This window comes from Diceros bicornis, chromosome 27, assembly GCF_020826845.1.
Source record: "Diceros bicornis minor isolate mBicDic1 chromosome 27, mDicBic1.mat.cur, whole genome shotgun sequence".
Classification (NCBI taxonomy): Eukaryota; Metazoa; Chordata; class Mammalia; order Perissodactyla; family Rhinocerotidae; genus Diceros; species Diceros bicornis.
The window spans coordinates 35,165,413-35,190,212 of NC_080766.1; the positions used below are offsets into that span (position 1 = coordinate 35,165,413).

Sequence of the window (24,800 nt, forward strand, 5' to 3'; positions counted from 1 at the left end):
CAAATCGAATCCAGAAGATGGCAAAAATGAATTGAAATGGCCCTAAACACAAGATCAAGGAATCTCCTTGAGAATTTTATTCTCTTTAGAAGAAAAGTGTCATTTCCCTCCAAGCCCATCTCTCTCACTTAACGTGCCATTTGATCACATTTACCACACACACTTGCATTTTAGAATTTTTAAAAATCAATATGCGTATTTTGAATAAGTACTCATGATTATTAAGCACCAGGAAACCAATGATTTCATGGGACTTCTTCCTATATACACCTAAGATGAGACCACAGATGAGAGGTAGCCCCAGACGTCTAGCTTTAGGTTTCTGTTTGTATACAAAAGGGCCGCTCTATGGATAGGCCACTTAACAGCTGTGCGCATAGTATCTTATGGGAAGATTTCTTCGGGAATTTTCCACTCAAGTAGAAGAACCTCCCCCAGAAACATAATGGTGAGAGCTTATGGCCTGGACCATCAGGCTCCTGCAAGAGCGTGGGCGTGCCTTTCGAGAGTGCCACATGTGCTAACCCCAAGAGACAGCTATTGAGTGGGAAACCCTAAAGAACTTATGACACTTGCACATCCCACAATACCACTCACACTGAGAAAATGCCTGGGGAAGCTAATTTCTGCTGTCCCAGATGGGCAAGTGGCACCTTCCTTGCTGGCTCCCTGCCCTTCCCCCAGATGTGTTGCTTATCTTTTCCTTTGAATTGAACAAGCCTGCCACTTTGAGAAAGGAATCTTACTGTGACCATATCACATCCAGCTGTGTCCTGCACGGCACAGAGAAAATGACAGCATTTTGGAAATTTGAAATGGTATCACAGAGCAAATAATCATTGACGTCAGCTGTTTCTGCAGTGTAAATGAACTTTGTGTATTATCTAACTTGGCACAGTGTGTTTTATGCAATTACTGTATTTTACAGTGTTTTTGCAAGTGTCAGCTAGCCCCGTGGAGAGGGTGCCACCTGCATTCTTTATTGACTGCAAATTTATTTCTTGCAAATAATACCCTTGATGTGATGGTATCCAGACCTTTGTCCTCTTCTTTATATTTTCAAAAGAAGGTATATTAGATAGCAACCCCACAAATAATCTGAAGACAATAAGAACTTGAAACATGCTCACCTTCACCTTGTTTCTTGTGTGAGTGTGTGTATGTGTGTGTGTGTGTCTTCAAGCCTAAAGCGTAGATAAGGAAATAGCATAGCCAAAGCTAACTCTCAAAAAATTCGAGATATTATCTACGTACAGATATCTCGTTCCATATCCTCTCTCTATCCTACGTAGCAGAGCTTTTAATCTGGGGATCTTGTTACAATGCGGATCTGACTCAGTGGGTCTGGGGCAGCCTGAGACTCTGCATGTCTAACCAGCTCCCAGGCAGCTGGTCTGTAGCCCACCCTTGGAACACACGGAAGAGGGCTGCTCTGGGTGGGTTCTGCCTGAGGGCAAGGCGGGAAGCGGGCTCGTCCAGGTACTTACCCTGCATCTGACTCTGAGGCTGAGGGTTAAAGGCAGTGGAGTGGTTCAAGGAGGCCCGAGGGTTGGGTGTGGGGGCTGGGTGGTGCGGACTGACCCTCATGGCTGTGCGCCGCAGCTGCTCCAGTTCACTGAGCCGCTCGGAAAAGGACAAGCTCCCAGGCTTGGTCTGATCATCTAGTTTCTGACGATGTCCTATTGTGGGGAGGGGTGGGAAGGGGAGAGGGAGGCAGGGAAGAAGGGAGGGAAGAGATCAGAAAACGTATTGTGGATTTTCTAAAGTTTGGGGTTTTCTTGTCTGTCCCCTCCCTCTCCCCTCACCCCCAGTGGGAATTTGGGGCTGTTGCGCCCACAGCAGACTGGGGCCCCTTTGGTCACACTGGGGTGGGCCCTGGTACCCACCCCAACCCTCTGCACCATCTCCATTGGGCAGAACACAGTGGGCATACAGGGCTTGGTGGCGGTGGTGATGGCAGGAGGGAGAGAGGGTGCATTAATTGTTGGCAGTTGCCACGCGCTGTGGGCTAAACTATGGCAGCCAGGAAAGGTGCCCTCCCACTGGCATCAGAACAGCCGCTCCTTACTGCAAACCCAACCACCGGCAGGTTTTAGAGGCAGCAAAGTGGGCCCTAGAGCTTATCGGCAAGCCCCTTCCAACAGGAAATGAGGTATGGCTGCAAACCCACAGCCCCTGGGGAGGTCAGAATCCCCGTGAAATGCCGGGCCCCAGCAGCCCCTCAGCCCCTCTCGCTCCCCTCTGCCTCTCCTCGAAAGCTTTTCACGAGCCTTCTTTCTTCCCTGAAGCTGACTTCCCCAGGTGCACCCCCCTCAGAGGGAACTGACAGGAAGGTGCAGCCCGGCCTTGTCCAGTCCAATCTTCCCAGCAGGCGGGCCTACTGGAGCCCAGAGGGAGCTGCCAGCTGACTGGATGAGCTTCCCCAGGGGGCTCAGGAATCCAGGGTGGGAAGGTGGGCCCCTCAGTGTCTGTACAGACAGTAAGTGTCCTTGCTTTGCTCCTTGTCAAAATTACCTTCACCAGGACGCAGGGAGCAGAGGCCACTTATGGGGACGGGCCAGGACGGTTGGGCCTCCTGTTTCCTCCCTTAATCCCCCATGAAAACATCTTTAAACTGGAACTCAGGCCTGTCAAGCAGAGCTGAGGCTCCGATGGACTGATACAGCCACAGGGGGCCAGGGCGATTCCTTCCTCTTTCAAAGACGATGCTGCCCTGCTCCTTCCTCACCCCTGGGGTTGGAATAAAGAGTCACTAACCAATTTCACAAGCCCCCTGCATTGTCAGGTGGTCTCAGATTGGAGAAGCAGCTGCTTGCGGCCACAATCAAATGCTCTCTAACGTGCCCTGACCCCACCCTCAGTGAGAAAGAGGATCCCTCGACTCTACTGCCCCAGTACGGGGTGGGAGAAGTACCTTTCAGCCCAGCTCCCAATCGCTACAATTATAAAATTAAATTTTATAACTTGTATTATGGTTCCAAATCTCCGTGGCTTGCCATTTCTTCCTGCTGCCAGGCCCCTTGGCACAGTTGACACTGTCTCAAATTCCAGACCAGAAAAAGGACCCACTATACTGCAGCGATTTTATCACGAACAAGACCTGTTTGGCTCCAAAATGAGGAAAAATTCTTCAGCATAATATTTGTGTAGTTCAAATGCAACGCTCCCTCTTTTCATGTGTCACCAAGGCAAATCTGGACTCTGATTCAGCCCTGCAGCCCACAACACTCAACCTGAACACAAACAGCCTGAGTCACGCAGGCCCAGCACACATGTGAGAGGCCTCTTACCGGCTGAGTATTTTAAGCACCAGCCTTGTGGGCGAAAGGCCGTGGGGCCAGGTCCCGGAACAACCCCCGTCATCTCTTTCCCTCAGAAGTACGAAAACGTCTTTTTCTAGAACATTCTATCTCAGTCAATCATGGTGTAATTCAGTGTCTCTGGACAGAGCTTTCCTTGACTCCTCCCTCCTTTTATCCTTGTGACTGATTCTCAGCTTCCTGATGATCAGACTGAAAAATCTGAAGTTTTCTTGCAGAAAAACAAACAATTCCAACTCAAAAACCATTCAAAGCCTAATAATTCAGCCCTTTAAATGCCTACCATGACCTTACGCCCGGTATTAGGAGTTAAGAAGAGAAGGCAGGAAAAATGATTCTGGAGACTTCTAGCACCTCAGAAGGAATGCCGGTTGGCGAAGTAATGGTGCAGAGGCTTCCAGCAGGTTTTGTACCCATTTCAAAACTTCACATTCCTTGGGCACCCAGTGGCATTTTTGAAGAACACCGTGTCAAGGACAGCGGGTGATCCAGGGAAATGATGTGTACGAGATCATTCTGGATGCATGGCATTTGGCGTTTTGGAGTCGATGGTCAGCCTTTGAAGAAAGGCCGTCAGTTGTGTCTGCCTCAGCCACCAAGAAACCAAACAGGAATAAGTCATCTCAGGTAAGTCACTACTAGGCCAACACAACATGAGATTTTTTTATTAGTCCCCTCTGATTGCCCTCTGCTTAAAAAAAAAAAAAAATGTTTTAACATGTGAGCCATTTCTGTACCAGCTGACACCTGCCAAAATCGCAGTCATTTACAGAGATTAACCGATGACTGTCTGCTTTAGCAGGAATGTTCGGGCATAACTCTCAGAGAAAACAATTCTTCACTCTAAGCTATTTCCTAAGCCCCGAGAGTCCCGGGGCTGAGTTCATGCCGGAGGAGTGGGGGAAGAGTTCATTCCACACCCTCCCCACGTGTGATCTGGGAGTAAGGGAGAGCGTTACTGCCTTTGCAGGGAATCTTGACCCCCTTCCCCTCTTCCTGACACGGTGCTAGAGAGTTGTAACACCAAGGCACTGGGGGAGTAAAAAGCATTATCATACCCAAGGTGTGGTTCAGATGCATTTATAAGCTAGATCAAAGGAAGACCTAATTCTTCTTTTCTGAAACCATCCGATTTCACGTGCCAAAGAGCAATATTTTGTGTGAAATACAGAAGCTTCCGATACAAACTTTCAAGCTGGGGAAAATGAGTGCTTTATGTCTCCAATTTCCCGTATCTGTGTGCTATTAAAACGTCAATTTGCCCCCTGCATTGTAAATACAGGAGTATGGAAAATGTGCACTATCAAATTCACTTTTCTTCTTTCTTACTGAGTACTGGGCTTCAGGTGGCGACAGGGAATTCAACCCTGGATCAGACCTTCTGGTAGAATTATATGCATGTTGGCAGCCTGGCTTTTTGAGCATGCTGCAAGTCAACTGTGAGTGTTCACACGGTGGGCCTTAAAATAGTGGCTACCTCAAGGTTTCATACTGGAACATCTTATTGAATCATAAGCAGAGTTGAAAAAGATCCTAAATTATGTTCTCTATTACCATTTTCACATTTTTAAAAACAGTACTTGATTAGAATTTTATTACATATGCAAAACCATAAAAAGCCAAATGGAAAAAAAGGGAATAAAAATAAATTAATCTCATCCACTAAATTTTACTTCTTCATTCTAAAGACATACATCTTGTCATTTTCTGTGATGGAGGCCCATAGGGCATCCCTAAATGTTATGCTTTTGTGATGGATAATGAGACCAGCTTTCAGTTTTCTGCTATAAAAACTAGACTGAGTAGGTATGCATATTTCATTGGTAACTGAACTGACTTTTTCAAGAAAGCATTGTTGATCTGTGGCTGTAAGTAACTGAAATACAGTATATAATCTTCTATCATGGAAAATAGATAAGGCTAAATTGTCATCTTTTCTTGGAAAATTTTGGCTAGAGACAATAATTTTCTGGCAATCAACATGTGAGTCCATGTTTCTGATATGGGTTTACTAGTTTCGTTGATAGATTCTCAGCAGAAAAATTAGGAAGCTGTATATTCAAAGCATTGTCACGATGAGCAGTTGAGAAAAATCTATGCAAAATGATAATACCAAGAAGATATCTATCTCTATAAGTGTGTGTGTGTGTATACATCTACATATCTATCTGTCTATCTATCTATCACACTGTGATTCTTCCAAAAGGATATATGTATTTTAAAAGATGCTTGCCAATCAATCTGATACTAACAACATGGATCTGGATATAAAACCATGGATTTTTCTTTCCTTAATTTGCTACCGCTTTATGCCTATGGAAAAGAAATTGATGTGTATAGAGAACAGTTCATTTTTCCCGGTATAACACTCTAACCTCTAGGTTCCAGGGTCAGTTAAAGTCACTAGGACTTGACAGCAAAGGTACTGAATGTGAATGTGATCCTTCTTAAAGCACCTTGCAGGTGGTGAAATAAACCTTCCTAACCATAAACCCATCCATCTGCTAGCTAATTTAATGTTGCGCAGTATTGTCCCATATTATATATTGTGCATATATTATATATTCAATGTATAATGTAATATAAAATATATAATGATATATAATATGTTAATATATTATATATTAGAATACATATTATATATACATGTTTATATATCATCCAATGTTATATAAACATGGGAAGTTTAACTTTTACCCCAATCTCTTCCTATATCCTTCAATCAAGAGAATAGCCCGGGGGCCGGCCCCGTGGCTTGGCGGTGAAGTGCGTGCGCTCCGCTACTGGTGGCCCGGGTTCGGATCCTGGGCGCGCACTGACGCACCACTTCTCCGGCCATGCTGAGGCGGCGTCCCACATACAGCAACTAGAAGGATGTGCAACTATGACATACAATTATCTACTGGGGCTTTGGGGGGGGAAAAAAAAGGAGGAGGATTGGCAATAGATGTTAGCTCAGAGCTGATCTTCTTCAGCAAAAAGAGGAGGATCAGTGTGGATGTTAGCTCAGGGCTGATCTTCCTCACAAAAAAAAAAAAAAAGAGAGAGAGAATAGCCCAAGTTTGGCGAACTTCGGAAGTGGAGAAGGGCCAGAGAAAGCAGCCTTGTTTTTTAACCAATGTATGGGAAGTGAAGTTCAGAGAGGTTGTGTCATTTACCCAATCTCACACAGCCAATGAGAGGAAGAGGGCAGGTCTGAAAACACACCCACACCCTCAAGTGCCCCCCCACCCCCGACCTCATGCTCAGTGCACCTAGAAATACCAATTTCTGTGAACCCCAGGTGAATAGAGAGGAGAGGCATCCTGTTACGTAGTCGCAGATCACAGGGCCACTAGAATAGATTTGCACACTCTGCCTCACAATCCCACTGCTGTTCCCCTCTTGTGCTTACAAGAGAAGAGAGCTTGGGACATCCTGTGACCCTGGAGTAGAGAGCCACATCTCACACATCTGAGTGGGCACTGGAATCACCCTGACGTTCTGGCAGGGTAGGTCTGGGTGGGGCCCGGGAATTCACATTTCTGATAAAGTCCAGGTAATGCTGCCGCTGGTCCGGGGAACACCTGGGAGTGTGAGTGTGAGAGGGGGCGACTTCTCCCTATGAGCACGTGCTTTCAATGTGCTTCTACTTTGCCATGGGCTGGTAATCGAAACACCAAACATACCCGAACTGTGTTTGGACTAAGTGTCCATGGGCCCTGAGTGAGGGCCTTGTTCTGGTGATAACTATTTGGTGGACTTTTCCTTAATTTTAAAATTCTTTGATGTATATGGAGCAGCTGAAAATGCCCAAACTCTGCCCTGCAAGGAGGCGGGTTGTGACTGTCTCTCTCCCACCATCACTGAGATTCTATCTGAGTCATGGTCATGATAATCAGGCTGAACAGAGAACTCTCCCCTGGGATGTAACTTCTGTCCTGCCATCTACGGAGACTTTCGGGATCAGCAGGAGAGGGTTGCGTGGAACCCAATATTCCATTCCAGAAATGCAGCACTTAAGACCTCGGAGCCCCCACGAGGATAGGGCTGTCAACACAGACGTTCTAATCCTTGTCTCCCTGGGGAAACAACATGGCACCAGGGAGACGTGACCGCCAGTCTGCCTGTTAAGAACGCTCCATTCTAAATCTGCTTTTCCACCCAACTTTCCTGCAGACAAGAGCAAGTCTTTTCACCTCTCAGCCTCCTTATCTGGAAGCCTGGAGTTAAAGGGCTAAGATGGATTACTCCGGGGGGCCTCTAAAGGCATTCGCGGCAATTGCCTTGGCAGCCATCAGCTACTCAACTGGTTCTGGTCCGATGGCTCTAAGCATGTTGAGTGAACACCTTCATACGACGTTAGGACTTTCAAAGTTTTCTTTCTGTCTTTTTTCAGGTGGGTACCTGGCCCTTGGGAGCAAGCCCCAAGTCCAACTGTCAAGTTGGTCTTCAGAGCTCTCACTGGAACCTGGGATTCCACCCTGCCTGCCCCACCCTTCTGCATGCTGGTGGTCGGCCGCTTTGCACCACGCATCCTGAGAATTTGCTCTTCCTCTGTCTCCTGCTGTTCCTCAGTGGCCTTTTGGACAGTAATTAGTGACCTTGGATGTCAGTTCTCACAGATCCTTTCCTCTCTCCCCTCAAGCCTTCACTGAGCCTTCCCTGCTACCCACCCACGGACTGGGACACCCCATTTTGTTTTTGCCTCTTCTCCATTATCACCCACATAATCCTCTCCATCCACAGGGAGTGGGCCATTAAACTCTCCTTAAAACCTGCCAAGAAATTGTCAAGGGCTGCAGCTGGGAAGAAAGCCACTCAGCCGAACCTTAATCCAGGGTCTCATTTCCCTGCTTCTCTGACTGGTTAGAAAATAGTGATACTTTTTGGTCCCCTGCCCATCCCCTCCATCAGTGGGAAGAGGACTGTAACTCCAAGGTTAACGCTCATCACCCTGCCTGTACAGTGTCTGACCCCCGACCCACGGGCCCTGCTCAGGGCTTCTGCTCCCCTGGGCCCTCTGACCTCCTACAGGAGGATAGATCACACCAAGCCAGTGGGGAAAAGTCCACTAGGCAACTTCCTTAGGGATCCTACACACGCGACGCTTTAACCCCAGGAGAATCACCAACAGGGACAGCGCTGCTTTGGTTGGGAAGAGCTCTGTCCTCTTGCAGGTGGCAACACGTAGGCAAGTGAAACCAAGTCTGCCTGTGCCTGGGGCTTCCCTACCCTGGGTTTTCTCACACCATGGTCCTGCAGTGGTCCCCCCACAGGGCCTAAAGCATCTATTTCAGAGGTCAGGCTGGCATTTTTCTAAGCCTGCTTTCTGAGGTGAAGACCCCCTATTTGAAACTAGAAGGCAGACAGTTTGAATTCCCCACTCTGCTCCAGGCACACTGGTCACCTTGCTCTAGCTCCTATGTGCCTGCCTCAGGCCCTTTGCACTTGCTGTTTCCTTTGCCCAGAACACTGTTTCTCCAGATACCTGTGGACCAGATCCCTCTTATCCTTCACATCTTTGCTTAAATTTCGTCTCCTCCCTGAGGACTTCCTGAACACCCTATTTTAAGTTGCAAACTGTCCCTTACCTGACCAATCCCTGGCCATTTGGCTTCACTTTTCTCCACAGCACTCATTAATATTATGGTCTGTCTGTGCCCACTGGACTGTAAGTTCCAGGAGGGTGGGATTTTGTCTCTTTTCTTCACAGCTGTATCCTTCACACCTGGCACATAGGAAGCTCACTAAATGTTGACTGATTGACCACCTGACTGACTGAATGTCCAGGTCTTTCATGATTGGTGCCATCCAGCTGTCCTCCATTGGACTGTAGGAAAGTAGAATTCATTTGGGGCAAAGGAAGTTTGAGCTCAAGTTTTCAGCTGACATGGAATTGTAGAGGGCTCAGAAAAGCTACTGGTTGAGGAAAAATGTCATAACGGAACATAACAGAGTTTCATGGAGAATTGTCTCATTAGAAGTTAAATAGATGGTAAAACTTGTCTTCTCTATTTTTTTCTTTTATTTCACCAAAAAATAAAAAAGAATGGATAAAAGGCCCGTATGCTGAGTTGAGCCTCGCCCCCTCACAGAAGCAAAGAGCTGTCGCAGCTTCTTGTTTTTCTGTAGTATCTTCACACACACACACACGCAGTGTCCCACAGTAGCCCTCAAGACGTGGGCTAAGACACCACGGCAAAGCTAGCTGGGGCCCAAACAAGATCAACAACCAACACAGATGTCAGGCCCAGGGCCCCTCCCTCCCTAAACCAGGCCCCGCAAACTCACGGGACAAAAGCAGAAACAAAACTGAGTTCCCTGAAGTTCAAGGCTCACAGTGACAGGCAGTGGAGTTTTTAGCTCAGTCTCATAAGCTTTTCGAGACCGGGGCCTCCCTAAAAGCAGAGGAATCAAAATCTGTAGTCATCGGTCGCCATGGGTTACCTCCTGTTTCTGTCTGGTGACTAAGGAGGTAATTGCAGCTCAGGGCCCAGAATCCGCCTGGTTTCCTTTGCTCTTGACCAGAGGTAGCCCTCTGCGGGGGCGGCGGAGGAAACCTCCATAGAGCGGTGCAGACAGCTCACAAGTTCAAGGTTCCTTCTCCTCTACCAGCCTGTAATTCCAAGTGCTATCAACCTTCTCTCAGTGCAGGGATTGTCTCGAGAAAACCCCCTGTTAGAGAGTAATTAAAAAGTAACCCAAGAGTGGTAACTGCTGGTAATGTGGATTCATTTATCCCAGTAGCTCCTGCCTCCATGACGGGCTCTGAATGGAAGGTGACCTTGGGAGGGTAGGTGTTGGTGGCAGGGTGGGGGTAGTATTGAGAGCTGAGTATCGACTCAGGAAATGCCGCCTGGAGCGTTTTGACCTGGCTTTGGAGTTCAGGTCTTCAGCAGAGCTAGCCCAGGCTGGACAGGTAAGGCCTGGGGGAAAGAAGGAAAGATCTCAGAGGTTCACACACTCCACCTGTTCCATCGTGTTCCTGGGCATTCCTGTTCTCCACACAGGCCTCTTGACCTCCCGACACATCTCCAGTCCCCTCCTGCACTGGCGCATACCGTGCATAACTAGCAGAGGCCCTAAGCATGACCGGACAGGACCGAGGTAAACTGAGGGCCCTTTCAAGGTTCGGTGGTGCCCCAATAAATGCTGGGTGAATGAAGAAATGAATGAATGAATGAATGAATGAGCGAATAAACTCCCTTTCCTGGTCTAGACTCATTCTGGGACGCACACCCAGCAGCGTGTAGGATGATCTCTATTCCTATGAACTGGAAAAGGGTAAGAAAATTCCTTCCTATTCCCAAAAGCCTGCCCGCTGGGCCCCAGGGGTTTCCCGGCCGCAGGGAGAGGAGATCTGACTCCCACCCCCCTCTCATGTCACAAATGCCAACTGAATTCTGGGCTGGCCTCACAGAAGCCGGAGACTGAGAAGCCAGCCAAAGTCTTTTAATAGATGCCTGAGCGGGCCTTGGCTGGTACAAAAGGACTGTGGTACTCTAGCCACTCACAGCTCCCGAGCACTAACTAGTTAGAAAGCCTATTGTGACCAGTAGCTGATTTAACAGGCCATTAGCCCTACCTCACACCATTGAGAGAAAAAGCTTTCAGGTTGTTTGGTAGATGATGGCCTCACTCAGGCTAACTTTCATCTACCACGGTCAATGTGCAGCTGAGATGAAGCATTTGTGGGGGAAGGAGTCCTCCCCCTCTGGTTACCCAAATGGGCAAGTGGCTATTTGCCTGGGACTCCCAACGAGCCACAGCACAGTGATGAACATGCTGGTCCCACTGTGTGCCAGGTGATGTTGGGAGGGAAAGTTCTATTTATTCCAAGAAGTGCCCCCATTCACCCGGGTGACCACATCCGAGCCAGTGATGGAGTGAAGGACAAGAACGCTGTCAATCCTTGCCTCGCAAACCCCGGCAACAGTCTCCCACCCAAATCCTGTCCAGATCTGACAGTAACAGACCTTCTCCCTTCTCTGTCTTGACCTTGGGACTCTGCCTCTGGAAGGCCGGCTTGGAGACCAGCTTCCCAGCTCCACTCTGCTACCAGTGCAATAGGAGAACCACCTTTTCAATGCACGTTTTGAACTTTTTCTCCTTTTGACTCCGCAAACAGTCCCTCTTCTGTATGAACACTCTGGTGTGAGAACGCAATCTCAGCCCAGTAGAGAGAGCCCTCCTCAACTGCTGCTGATTATGCTGAGTCTTTTCCCAGCCTGAGGGGGGCCCCCACCTCACGTGCTTCCCTGTCTCTTCCCCACCCTCAACCTTTTTTTTTAACCACTTCTGCTTCCTTCGTTTTCTCCGCAGCTGCAGCAGAGAGATATAGTAAAGCTACTGTATAGGATTTTGAAAGCAGGGCCTCTGAGAGCTTTCCAAACTCCATACAAGCCGGTTATTCTCTGGCTTGTTTTCTTTGGCTTCAGGTTAGTAACACAGAATGAGTCAAACAGTATTAACTTTCAATAGGGAAGTGGTGTGGTCAACCAAAGCTGTTTGTGGCTAGATTGTGAAGATAGGTAGGGCAGGTAATGAAGAACAGCCCATAATACTGCAAGGAGGCAAAGGAGGAAGGCAGCCTCGCTCGGCAACATCCAACAATTAAGTCAAAAGGACTCCAACCATCTTTTTTGAGTTGGCTGAGGAATTAACACCGAGGTCTCTGACCGGCCAGCTTCAGGAAGTTGGCCATGTTGGGGCTCTGTGGCTTGCACAATTGAGCACTTTGTGGGTATAAAGGTGTCTTTTTTTTTTATTTCTTAATGATGCCAAAGCCATGGGAAATCTAGTTAGGATGATTTCCCCCACTACAGCATGTCACTCTGGAGTGGATTTTTCTTCATTTCTTTCCCCAGCTTGGGGACTGAGTAGGTGCAGCCTCCCTCGCTCTTCTTCCACCCAGCCCTCCCCCATCTTCTCAGTCCTGGATCTCTGTCTCCCCAGGCTGGCAGGCTGGCTACAGTGCCCGGGCTCTCCTTCTCCTGGTTAGAAGATGATGCATTGCAAGTGCAATCATGCCTACAGACATCGAATCGTACTTTTAGAAGCTGATAAGGATCTTAAAAATCATCAAATCCTTTCTCTCTCTTTCTGCAGATGAAGAAACTGAGGCTCTGAGAGGGGATGTGGGCTGCTGAGCTAGGGCCAGGGCCAGAAGCTAGACTCCCAGGCCAGCTGTCTTTCCACTAGGCAGGCCGCTCCCCCGCCCGGGGCTCAGAATTCCTGGTACTACAGGTCAACAGAGCAGCTCCCAAGAAGATCCCAGCCCTCAAGACTCAAATTTCAGCGGTTTCCAGTTCTTTCTCCCTGCACTCAGCTACCTATTTATTTTGAGACTGGCTGAATCACCCAAGGAATAGAACGAGTTTCTCCCAACCTGCTCCCGGCAGCCTGTCAGCAAATGAACAGGACAGCAAGCCGGAGCCTTGAAAGATTCTCACCTCAGAGCAGCTGCAGTTTTGACTCGTCCTGGGAAACTGGCACGGAGGCTCAGGGTGTAACATTTCACCTCTCTGAAATCTAATCCAGAAATCTCAGGCGAGCAAGCATATATAAAAAGCCACGGGCGAGAAAAAAGTGATAAGAACTCAGCAAGTTACACTACGGCTTTACGTGCTTTGAAACTCTCCCCAAGACTTTCATTGCAAGAAAATGGAATAATAGAATTATACAGGAAAAACTGTATTTGGTTTTGGAAAAGAAATACATATTAAAAGAAAACTCAGCTCTCTTAACTGTCAAGGCTGCTTCTTTTTGTCTCAAGTATTCTTAAAAGATATATAGTACTAGGCAAAGAAAATATTAAGATATTCTAATGGCAACAGCTAAAGTTTCTAAAAATATGGATTCACAGTGGGGGCTGACTTAAATATCTCTATTTTTTCTCTACAATTTCCTTCTCATTGGTCATGACATGATGAGATAAAATCTACCTTCAAGAAACCAATAATTATTTTATTTAAAATCCCTAAGATTTTTGTATCATATACACATAATAATAAATTTTTCTATTATTTTTCTAATTATTTGTTATATTTCTGTTACATAATTGATAGACTGTTTACAAAGCAGCTTGATATATATCATCTCAGTTCCCCCAAAATGATCCTATGCAGTAGACAGAGCTCATATTATTATTCCCATCTTATAGATGACCCAGTGGAAGCTTCTAGATGCTAAGAGTCTTGGCTGGTCACACAGCAGCAGAGGTGCTAACATTCAGTTAAGAAACAGCTACATTTTGAGAAAATCTTTGTTTGGAAAAAGACCACTCTCTCCAAGGAAGGAGGGCAATATGGTTAACATGGTTTTGCTTCAATAAGGAATAAGTTCTTGAAGTCGATTCTGTGACCTGGTATTTGGAGTTAATAATAGGTAGGGTGAAAGGAAAAAGAGAAAAAAGCCCTTATTGTATTGTATCCTAAGGACCCAATCTGCCAGGATTTTTTTTTTTTTTAATAACCTGGCAGTGGCAAATATTTGGCCTCCGCTTGGGCAGAATTCCAGTTGTTTCCCCTGGTAAGGGCTATGGGATGAGGGCAAGGGATCTAACTGTGTCCACAGCATGTGCTTTAATAATAACAGCTAATATTTAAGAAGCATGTCTGTGCCAGGCACCGTGCTGTCATCAGAGGTGTTGCTTTATTCAATCTGCACCAGAATCCCCCAAGACAGGGATGTCATCGTCCTGGTTTGACACCTGAGGAGGCTGAGAATGGGGAAGCCAATCTGATCAGGGAGGAGAGGCGAGGTTGAATCAGACAGCCAGCTCTGGAGCCCGGGCCGCCACCCACGCCTCCAGTCTGCCTCTCGGGCTGTCTCAACTAATCCTCACATCCCCCAGCAAGGCAGGTGCCACTAAGCCCGTTCTACAGATGGGGAGACTGACACGCAGCTAGTAAGCAGTAGGGATCAGACTCATAGGCCAAGTTGGTCTGGCTCCAAACTCCTCTCACTCCCTCAGGCTCAGAGCGCTCTGCTTCATTTCTGCAACTCAGAGCTATGCCCTGTTGGCAAGGTCGGAGATGAACGAAAGGATGTGACGAGGCGTATTTCTCCTTAGCTCTTTAACGTGAGTGAATTGGAAATATCATAAAACCACTTCAAAGGTAAGTCAAAACAAGGCAACACCAGGAACAAATCCAAAAAGGGCCATAAATGTATATAGCACTTAAGAACTTACTTATTCCCAATGTTTACTTTTTATCTCAAATGACCAGAACACTGACTTCTAAGCCATAGTGAACAAAAACAAAAATAAAACCAAACAAATGGAATCTCAAATGTTCAGCGTTTCGGTATATGAAAGCACACTGGAAGATTTCGATAACAGTCTTGAGTTTTAGTCAATAGTTGCTTTAATGGAACCTGAGTATATGTGAATCGTGGAAGTACCCAACTAATGTATTGCCATTAACTTACTTTATAGGGGTCTAGGGAGTTGGCAGATTAATTCCATTGTGTTACTTTTTAAAAAGGCACACAGAAAAGAACTCTGGGTACTTAAAATTTTTTTTACCTTGGCTTTCATCTATAAATGTAGAGCCAGAATATTTGGCCTTTGGCTATAGTGAATTTTCCCAGGGACACTGCATAACTTACTTGCACATAGAACTTGATATAAATATACCACGTGTAAGAGTGTCTTGTGATGTGTCTCATAATACAGTAATGCCCAGTAATAGATTACACCTAATTTAACCCTTCTTTATTGTCAACTTTTCATAGCAAAAGAACAAACCATTAAAACAAATTGTTTATAAAGAAAAAGGATATGAAAAGAATGGGAGAACACAGACATTGCAAGTTAGCGCAGATGAAAAACACAGATCTAGTGCGAGGGGCTGGCTTTTACTTATTTAAGCTGCACTTCTCGATTTTTTTTTTCTGGGACCCACTGGATCCAGTTCTTACTAATGCCTTTCTTAGCTACATGGCTTACAGGAAAAACTTCAAACCTCTACTGCACGCTGTGGGTCCACCCGGGCCGTGGGAGATGCACACACAGCACTGGACCACCTGTTCTGGCAGTACCCACAGCAACCAATGGTGCGGCTTAGGAACTCCCCACAATGCAACTAGACGGCACACACGCACCTCAGCTGAGCTGCTCCTGAGCCTTCCCAGGTGAGGGGCTGCTCCCTCAGGCCACAAGGGACGCGGGCAACAAACCAAGGTGCTGCGCCACGCATGCACAGAAGGGTCTCCAACACTGCACATGAGGGCACTGTGTCACTGAAATGTGCCACCGAGTGTCTTTGGGGGGAAATAAAGAAAAGCCCTACCAAACAGATATCGAAAAAATCCAGAAAACTCGGAACATGTCTAGAAAGACAGCTTGGTTTAGGAAACTCAGAGGCTGTCTGAGCGTGTTTTCTGTGCCTGCAAAGCTTGGCTGTGGCTAGCACGTGCAGGCACCCCTGGAGGTGAGCTGCATTTGTCTGGTGCAAGAATTCAGACCCCCAGAGATGCTGGCACATTTCATGTCAGTTTTCTAGAACGTGTGGAAGGGACTCTCCTATAGCTGTGTCATGCCTACATTGGAAAGGACCCACACGTTAGATCTCAGGTACCGACTTTCCATGTTACTCAGACAGGATATCCCCCCCCGAGTTTTTCACGAAGTTCAACTTTTGGAGGCAAGGCCATTTTGTCCATGAGGGACTTAGGAACAGTGCCCAGAGTGTTTCAGGGGTCTGTAAAAATGCCAGACAGGAAACTTTACTGGGTCTAAATACAAAACGAAAACTGAAAAAAAAATCAAAATTTATAAATGTTTAATTAAATGTCTAAAAAAATGCAACATTATGGCAACTTCATGAATTTTTAAACTTAGGGTTCACAAATCTTTTTTTGTTTAGAGTTTTCTCGTATCCAAAAGGACTCCAAGACCAAATGCAAACGTATCCAAAAGGACTCCAAGACCAAATGCAAATCATTGCTACATCTTCCGAACACTTATGTATGCCAGCTGTGATTCTAAATGTTCTGCGGAGGCTGCGGCATTCAGCTTCTCAGCCCTGTGGGGCGAGTAAGGCCACTGCCCTTGTTTTATAGAGGCTCAGCCAGGCCAGCCGCCAGCCCTAGGTATGGTCAACCACACAGCTAGGATCTCAAATGGGGATCTCCAGCCCTCAGTGTAATCACATGTCGATGGCAGAGAAATCAGGGCCTCAGGAAATTAAACGAGTTCCCCATAGCCAGATAATTTCAAAAACAAATGATAAAAGCCCTTTCAAAAATTTATATCAAAAAATGACATCTATCATATGACCTGGGTGCACGTGGACATGTCTGATGGGATGAGGATGGTGTCGCCCAGGGAAGGAGGCCTGAAGGGCTGGGCCTCTAGGGCCACTGTTCATGGGGAGCCTCTGGCTCTATTTTTCTGACAATATTTTGTTACCCCTTCTGAGTGGGACCTAATTTAGAGATTATCTCCTCCTGTTGTCTGGTTAGACAGAAGAGGAAAGTGAGGATGAAAGTACTTAAGATAATTGCCCCAGGTCACACCCACCAGCCTGGTGGCGCCAGTGTGAAACCCAGGTTCCCCCAGTTCAGGATCCAGAAATCTATTACATGTGTTAAGATTAAGAAACGGAAGCCTAAACGCAGATAGGATATATATATATTTTTTTTTTAACACTTCATCTACTAAATCCTACAAGGACTGTGATATATTAGCTTAGATCTCGACCTCACTGGCATTCAAAATAGTGATATGGGGGGGCCAGCCCTGAGGCCTAGTGATTAAGTTCAGCACATTCCACTTTGGCGGCCTGGGTTCGCGGGTTTGGTTCCCAGGTGTGGACCTGCACCACTCATCGGCAGCCATGCTGTGACAGTGACCCACATACAAAATAGAGGAAGATTGGCATGGATGTTAGCTCAGGACGAACCTTCCTCAGCAAAAAAAAAAATAGTGACATGGGTTTGCACTGGTCCAGATGGAAAGAGATAGCCAAAGTAATGGTGTAAGTTTCAGTCCACGTGTCTTCTCTCCCTCTTGCCCTCTATATCAGACTGAGAATGTGCCTACATCATTTCTTTGGCTTCTCGCTGGTATCTGAAAGGAACTTTTTTCCCTTTCTTTCTGCAGCTATACAAATGCCCTCCAAAAATTCTTACTGACTTCTGTGTGAGATAGGGCTAGTTACCAAGAGGTCACAGGCCTGCCCAGGTCTCAGCGAGCTGATGAGGTGGGTTATCAATGCTCCCGGGGGCAGAAGCACATTCCCTCTTCCATTTCTATTCATCCAAGGGATCCTTTCAGACCTTAGTCTGAATTAAGTCCACTGAAAACTCAAGGGTCTTTATGTATATAAAATTCTTCTTGATCTAGTTTGATACTACTAAAAATAATAAACAGAAAGAGATTCTCACATTCATTGGAAACACTTAGCAGGGTTATCATTACAGCTTTAAAAACTGCTTTTGCTGGGGCCAGTCTGGTGGTGCAGCGGTAAAGTGCGCGCGCTCTGCTGCGGCGGCCCGGGTTTGCGGGTTCGGATCCGGGCACGCACCGACGCACGGCTTGTTAGGCCATGCTGTGGTGGTGTCCCATATAGAGTAGAGGAAGACTGGCACGGATGTTAGCCCAGGGTCAATCTTCCTCAAGGAAAAAGGGGAGGATTGGCATTGGATGTTAGCTCAGGGCTAGTCCTCCTCGCCAAAAAAAAAAAAAAACTGCTTCTGCTAAGTCTTCGGGTAGTTGGGGAGCTTAGGGCAATGGGAATTACAGCTCCAGGGGAAGTCACCCCAGAATGTCCATCTTAGCACCGAAGTGCCTTTCACAATGGGGGGGAGGAACGGAAGTAAAGCAGGACATTCTCTCCTCTTTGACTCTCTGTCTCCTACTCTATAATCAGGTGGGAGGGAAGAAAGAATGATTTCCTTTTTCTTTTATGGATCAGGATTTCGTCTAGAAAGAACTAAAAGTCCAAATCTGATATTTGAAGGACTTCAGGGAAGAGGGAATAAATAGATCACTGTTTATTACCTGGAAGATACGCGTGAAGCAATTCCCAGAGAACTGTGGGCTGTGGATGGATACTTATAATCCTAAGATCACATATCTAGCAAACTGTCTGGCATTCCACTAACCCAACAGGAGCAAAGAATGACACAAATTTTCAACCTCCCAGAGGTCTGCACACTCTGCACACGAGCCTTCTAAGAAGTTCTCTGCCAAAGGGGGAGCTGGACTTGTGCTGTTCACTCGGTGGTCATTTTTGTCACAATATGCATCTTTCCTGCATGCCAACACTGGAGGGAGATGTTTATGTCGTGCTCCATCCCCGCTTCAGGTCCCCACTGATGCCAGGCCCCGAAACAGACCCTGGCGACAGACACAAAACCAACCGGCATGTGTGACAGCGTGGCTGTGTCCTGGGTCACGCCCCCTGTCCCCCAGGGTGGACTCACTGTGGTCCTGAAAATACTGATTCCCTCCCGTCAGTACAAAAATGACAACTGCCAAGGCTACGAGGCTCTGCTTTCTCAAAGAAAACTGTATTTGAACCAGAAGTGTATTGATAAACTCTCCTAATAAAAAAATTTCTGAAACAGAAATTTCAATACAATGAAGCCCAAGTGGCCGTCGGTGCAGTTCTTAAAAACAGGTGCCAGTGTCTGCGGCGGCAGTGTCTGGACTGCTTCGTTTCAATTCCGACTTACTAATGGTGTGACCCTGGGAAAGGGACTTAATTTCTCTCTGTTTCCATTTTCTTACTTGTTCTTGTGAAGATTTTATCCATTAATATATGTGAAGCACTTTGAACAGTATTGGGCAAACAATTAGCACTAAGTGTTAGCTGTTATTCTTATGAGGTGTTTTTATTACTATGAGAAAATAACATTTTTAAAAAGAACTGTATATTAGTCAATGATAAGAGCAGTCCATAAACATTTCTGCTCATTCCAAACTTTTCTGGATAAACTTGGTTTCAAAGATCTTTAGGTCCATTCTCACCATAAGATTACAGGTACATTTCATGCATTCTTCTTTTTCACTTGAAACATACTGGCCATATATAAAGATCCTATTTCTTCTCTCTATATATACATTATAGGCTTGCTATTTACATTTGAAATCATAAAAGAAAGTTATATTCATGTGACATAAACTCAATGATATCTTTAACAAAGCAATTGGGTGATGGGGAGTGAGTTAGGCTCTTCAGTGGACCTATCTTAACTACGACCCCCTATAAAAAAAGGTTAGTTGGCCAGAAGGCCAGTACCCCAGAAAGTAGTGTATTCTCAAGTTAAGTAGCGGCTCCACCTAGCTATCCGTTACAGCCAATCTCAAGAGCTCAGACACAACAGTTACTGTGAAGAACTCCTTTAACCCCAGGGCAGAAGTTCTCCCAGAAATGGCCAATATTTGTTTTATTAACCTTCTCAATTTTTAATTAGGTTACTCAGTGTTCCAGATGTAACAGATGCCTGGCCAGACAGGTGATGGCTCGTGACATCAGAATGACTGTCCAATCCACACCACCGAGACGGCCCTCCCTATGCCCACTCCCCCCCACTAGTGGGTCAGCTAGGGTCCCAACTGCTCGCCCTCCTCAACCTCTCCTTAGCAGAATACCTTCCGCCGTGGCACTGAGCTAATTCATGCAGTCAAATTCTTTAGTGAAATATCTGCAGAGAATATGCTTTGCTATCCAATATTATCATATTACAGACACATGGGCTAAATTACAGACACATGGGCTGAGAGCTAGAGTTTTTCATTAGATCCCCTGAAATATATTTTAAAAAAATACATAAAAACAACTCTCAGATATCCATTTCTTAAAAAAATCCTTTTACTCTATCTTTCATGCTTTAAGAGAAGACTATCTCTGAAGCCGTTAAACAAGCTATTAACTGTTCTACTTATGAACTGAGAACAGATCCTCCACTGCTGCTTAGAAGAACTGATCCCAGGAAAGAACACCTTCTGACGGTGCTTTTTCTCCATAATAAATTTAATTTGTCAACAATTAATAATTTCTCTATTGGTCTGAGAGGTAAAAAGAAAAAATCCCATGAAATGTGGGAAAAATGAGTTTTGACTCACTGAGTGGCAGATCAGTTACTATAAAAGAGCAAGTAACCATCTGAAATGAAAAACATTTTCAATTCTCTTTGGAATACACTTTCACTTTTTGCTACAACTTCACCACTGAAAACTAGGAAAGTAGGGTGGGAAACATCAAGTTATCCCATTGGCCTGGTCAACAGACGGCTGTGGCCTGTTCTTTAATTCTTAGTCTTGAGTGGCAGGTTGAATGAGATAACCTTTGCTTCTGGTTTTTGGCACGAATGCTTCGGTTGAAGGCTCCATGCCTGCCATGAGGCACTGCCATTTGCCCTTTCTAGACTATCTTAGAGCCGGGATGAAGGTGAGAAGTCATAAAAGGCAACATCTCATTTCAAACACGCGGACACCGAGGCCAGGTCAGCGAGTTTAGAATAGATGATGCATATCATGGATACAATAGGGTATGGATGGAGAGGTGCATGGACAGGTGGACATGAGGATCCAAGGAGACAGGATTCGGTCTCAGGAGTTCCTCATTCTATTTCTGGCGTCATCACTAACTATTTCTTTTCAACCTAGGCAAATCATTTCCTTTATCTGGAGCTGCTTTCTCTTGTCTATGAGGCTATTAGGCCTAAAGGCTCTCTCAGGTCCCTTCTAGGTCTCATAGTCTTTGATTTCGGGAAACAATAGACGTTTCAAAACCATTCGACTTCACGATGCCAGGGCCATTTTGCCAGAATCGCCGAGAAGTCATCGCACCATGATAGAAGGGACTGGGACGTCTTAGTAACCCGTAGATTTGACACTATCCGGGTGTCCTGATTTACACGCAATGACCTCTCTTAAAATTACATTAGAAAGTGGCTGTGAATTATTTACAATACTCAAAACAAGGAAACAACCTAAGTGTCCAATGATGGATGAATGGATAAAGAAAATGTGGTATATACATACAATGGAATATTATTCAGCCTTCATTTCTGCCATTTGCAACAACATGGATAAACCTTGAAGACATTATGTTAAGTGAAACAAGTCAGACAGAAAAACAAATACAGTATTTGTCTTTCTCGTTTATAAGTGGAATCCAAAAAAAGACGAACTCATAGAAACACAGTGTATATTGGTGGTTGCCAGGGCAGGGGGTGAGGGCAGGGGTGGAGTGGGAGGGTGGGAAAATGAGTGAAGGAGGTCAAAGGGTACAAACGTCCAGCTATAAGATGAATGTCTCAGGGATGTAATGTACAGCATGGTGACTCTACATGGGGAGCACACAAGACTGCATTGTATATTTGAAAGTTACTAAGAGAGTAGATCTTCAAAGTTCTCAACTCACACACGTGCGCACACACACGTAACAACTGTAATCTTATTGTGGTAATCATTTCGCAATATATACATATATCAAATCATCATGTTGTAAACCTCAAACTTACAGAATGTTGTATGTCAATTATATCGCAATAAAGCTGGGAAAAAAATTCTGTTAACTTTCTCTTAAAAAGAAAAGAAAGCGGCTGTGAGCAGAGCTTCATCAAAAAGTAGTTCCCATCTTGAATCAAGATGTTCAAATAACGAAGAAAACAATAAGCTAAAATTAGCAGTGATGGCCACCCTTGCTTCACAGGGGAATAGAAAAGTCAGCATTACTCAAGACACCCTGGAAGCCTGTGTGCATTTGACTTTTTTTTTCATAGAAATCCCTTGTGAAATGTGAGACTATCTACCTGGGGCTATAACACACCTCTTTATATCATACTTATTACCTCTCATTTAATTTTTCCCTGAACCCCGAATGAATTCCCTTTGGCAGGAAAGACTCCATAAAAATGGATGCTGCTTCGGAGCAAATCCCTTCTGTCTGTTCAAAGAACCTTTCTCAATAATGACTGTTTTCTTAAGTTATAAAACAGCAGGAAGCAGAGTAAACTGTATATACAGACAGGCCATTACAATCGCATATTTTTCCCCTCTGACTGCCAATTCTTAAAAGTCAGGGCGGCCACCATTTGTTTTCTGAAGCTCAACCACTTCGTTAGTTCTTTGAATGTTATAGGAAATACTAGCAGTGGGGCACAAACCACCCTTTTTTACGCATGAGAGAACAACAGAAGAAGAGGTACATCAAGGGTCACCTGGTTTAAGCTTCTTCCTCCAGGCAGGTCAGCATTTGAACTGACCAAGAGATGGCTGTTGCTTCTATTTTTGAAGCCAGAGATTCTAAGACAGCTGAGTGAGTCTTTCTCGAAGTTTACCCTCGAAGTCAATTTCCTTACACTTCACCACTGCCTGTCCCCAACCTCATGCCTTGCTATGATTTAAGCCTGCTTCCTGTTTGGTCCTCTGTGGAGAGCCAAGCCCCTACTTGGTGTTTCTGTTGTGTTTAATGCAGGGTCACTATTAGTCTTTGGTTTGTCCATCATTTCTACTTTGGAAACCTACGAAGTTGGGTTTGGCTGGAACTGTGTGGTCCTGTGCCTACAGCTTTTCACATATCCATTGGAATCAGAGGATGGTACCAAGCCCCAGAGTTTCCTGAGTCTGGGCATGGCCAGAAAGTCTCCATGGGCTTAAAGAGAAAAAGCTGAGAGGGATAAAATGAGGTCAGAGATAAAGGGAGTCTCACAGAGCAGGCAAATGGCACGAAGTGGATAGAACACAAATGGAACACTGTGTCCTGCGGTGCTGTTCCTGGTGGGCATGGTGGTTCTCTGCAGGGCTTTGGCCAGTCCGGGGCCTTGGGAAGGCTGCACCTGGGATGGTGCTAGCAGGTGATCGAGATGCTATAAGGCTGTGTTTGGGACTGCAGGAAAGGCTGCCACAGGCTGCGGTGATCACAGTGTCACCCGTAGAGAGCCACACCCCAGGGGCAACCTTAGAGCCTCCATTGGCACCACTACGATGAGAGGGTCCTCTGGAGGACTGGCCCCAGCGGGCAGCAGCCAGAGATGCAGGCCGGGGATCACAAACATTTCCTGAGTTCAGTCCCTGCACCAGGCACACAGCATTGTTTCATTCAATCTTATAAAGAAGCTCTCACTATTATCCTCATTTTGCAGATGAGGAAACTGAGGTTCCGAGAGGCTCTGTAACTTGCCAAAGGCTTAAGCGTCTGCACCAGAACTCCACTTGTTTGCTCTCAGAACCTAAATTCTCAACCACTCTGTTTTACGACCCGACCTCACTGCATCTCATCTTCTGGGCACAGCAAGAAGCCCTGTGTTTGAATCTCTCTCCCTGAGAAGAGAGAATATCCATTTTCTACTGGGCACCTGATACTTTCTGGAGGCATGTAGATGCGGGGCAGGGGCTGCAGTCAGATCCACAGACCTGAACTGTAACCCAGCCTCCATCCCGGCGTAGGGTGTGGTTCTGGAAAAGAGTGTTACTCTTGTGTTTACTCAAAGATAGTCATTAAGTCACCGTGAAGACATCTTTCTGCAGACTAAACAACCCCACTCCTTTTTTAAAAAGCTTTCCTCACAGGAGTTATTTTTTTGGTACCATCTTTCTATATTTACTGGTTTTCCCCTGGGCGCTCTTCTACCCTCCCATTCTCTATTTTAAACAATCCTGTAATAAGATTTTGATCTATGCCACAGAAAGAAAAGGGTCATTTTCATCTCCAGCCTTAACAAATGAATAAAAGGCCAGCATGGATGGTAATCAGCCCCTTGTGGTCCACTCTGACCCTCAGGCTTTTTTTGGCCACCCCTATGTCTGGCCAATCTTCCATTCACTGTTTGTTTCGGATCCTCTTGAACTTCACTGTGTATTTGAGGGACTAGTCTTTAGCCTCATGCAGCCCTGAAATGGTTCTAACATGCACTTGAGTCAGCCTAATTTTCTTCTGCCCTCTAAGAGGATGCTTCAGAAAGAGCCCAGTGCTCAGAAATAACACTTGAGGAGGGAGAGTGTCAACAATAAAATTCTTTCTCCTTGCAGGGGCCTGACGTCCCCCTCTGGCAGAGGTTTTAGCCACATTTGAGTGAGGCCAGTCAAACCCAAGGATGCTGAGACACCATCCCCAGTGCCTGATGTACCAGCCTAGAGGGCGTGCCAGCCCCAGGGGGGCCCACTTACTTCGAGGTTCTCGGGGTCCATCCACTGTGATTTTGATGGCTCTGTGATAAGTGGCAACTTGTGGTGGGTTTGTGAAGACGGTAATGGTCAGAGTGAAGCTTTTCCCTGTGGGAACACAAAAGAGAACACAGAAGGATGAGGGGACGGCCTGAATCTACCTGCTGCATAATTGACCATGAATTTGTGCTTTCCAGCCCTCAAACTGGAAAGGTGGCAGAACTTTAGCACACATGATTGGTTTTTCCAATATTCCCTTGAGTTTGGCTTTGCTTAAATTCTGGAATGCACACCTCTGGTGTCTGTCTAGACGTAACACCTCGCAGAGTCACATGGCTTTCGTTTAATCATCAATAAACACCGCAGGATCA

At 45.9% G+C, this 24,800-nt stretch overlaps 1 protein-coding gene across 1 annotated transcript in view; it reads right to left on the minus strand.

Annotated features, from left to right (window-relative positions):
- RUNX1 (RUNX family transcription factor 1) overlaps positions 1-24,800 on the minus strand; it is a 90,960-nt gene that overhangs the window by 37,984 nt on the left and 28,176 nt on the right. Inside the window, exons 3-4 of the mRNA XM_058523059.1 lie at positions 24,433-24,537; positions 1,488-1,679 (exon numbers count right to left, since the gene is read on the minus strand). Coding sequence (XP_058379042.1) covers positions 1,488-1,679; positions 24,433-24,537 — 297 coding nt within the window. The remainder of the gene's footprint in view (positions 1-1,487; positions 1,680-24,432; positions 24,538-24,800) is intronic.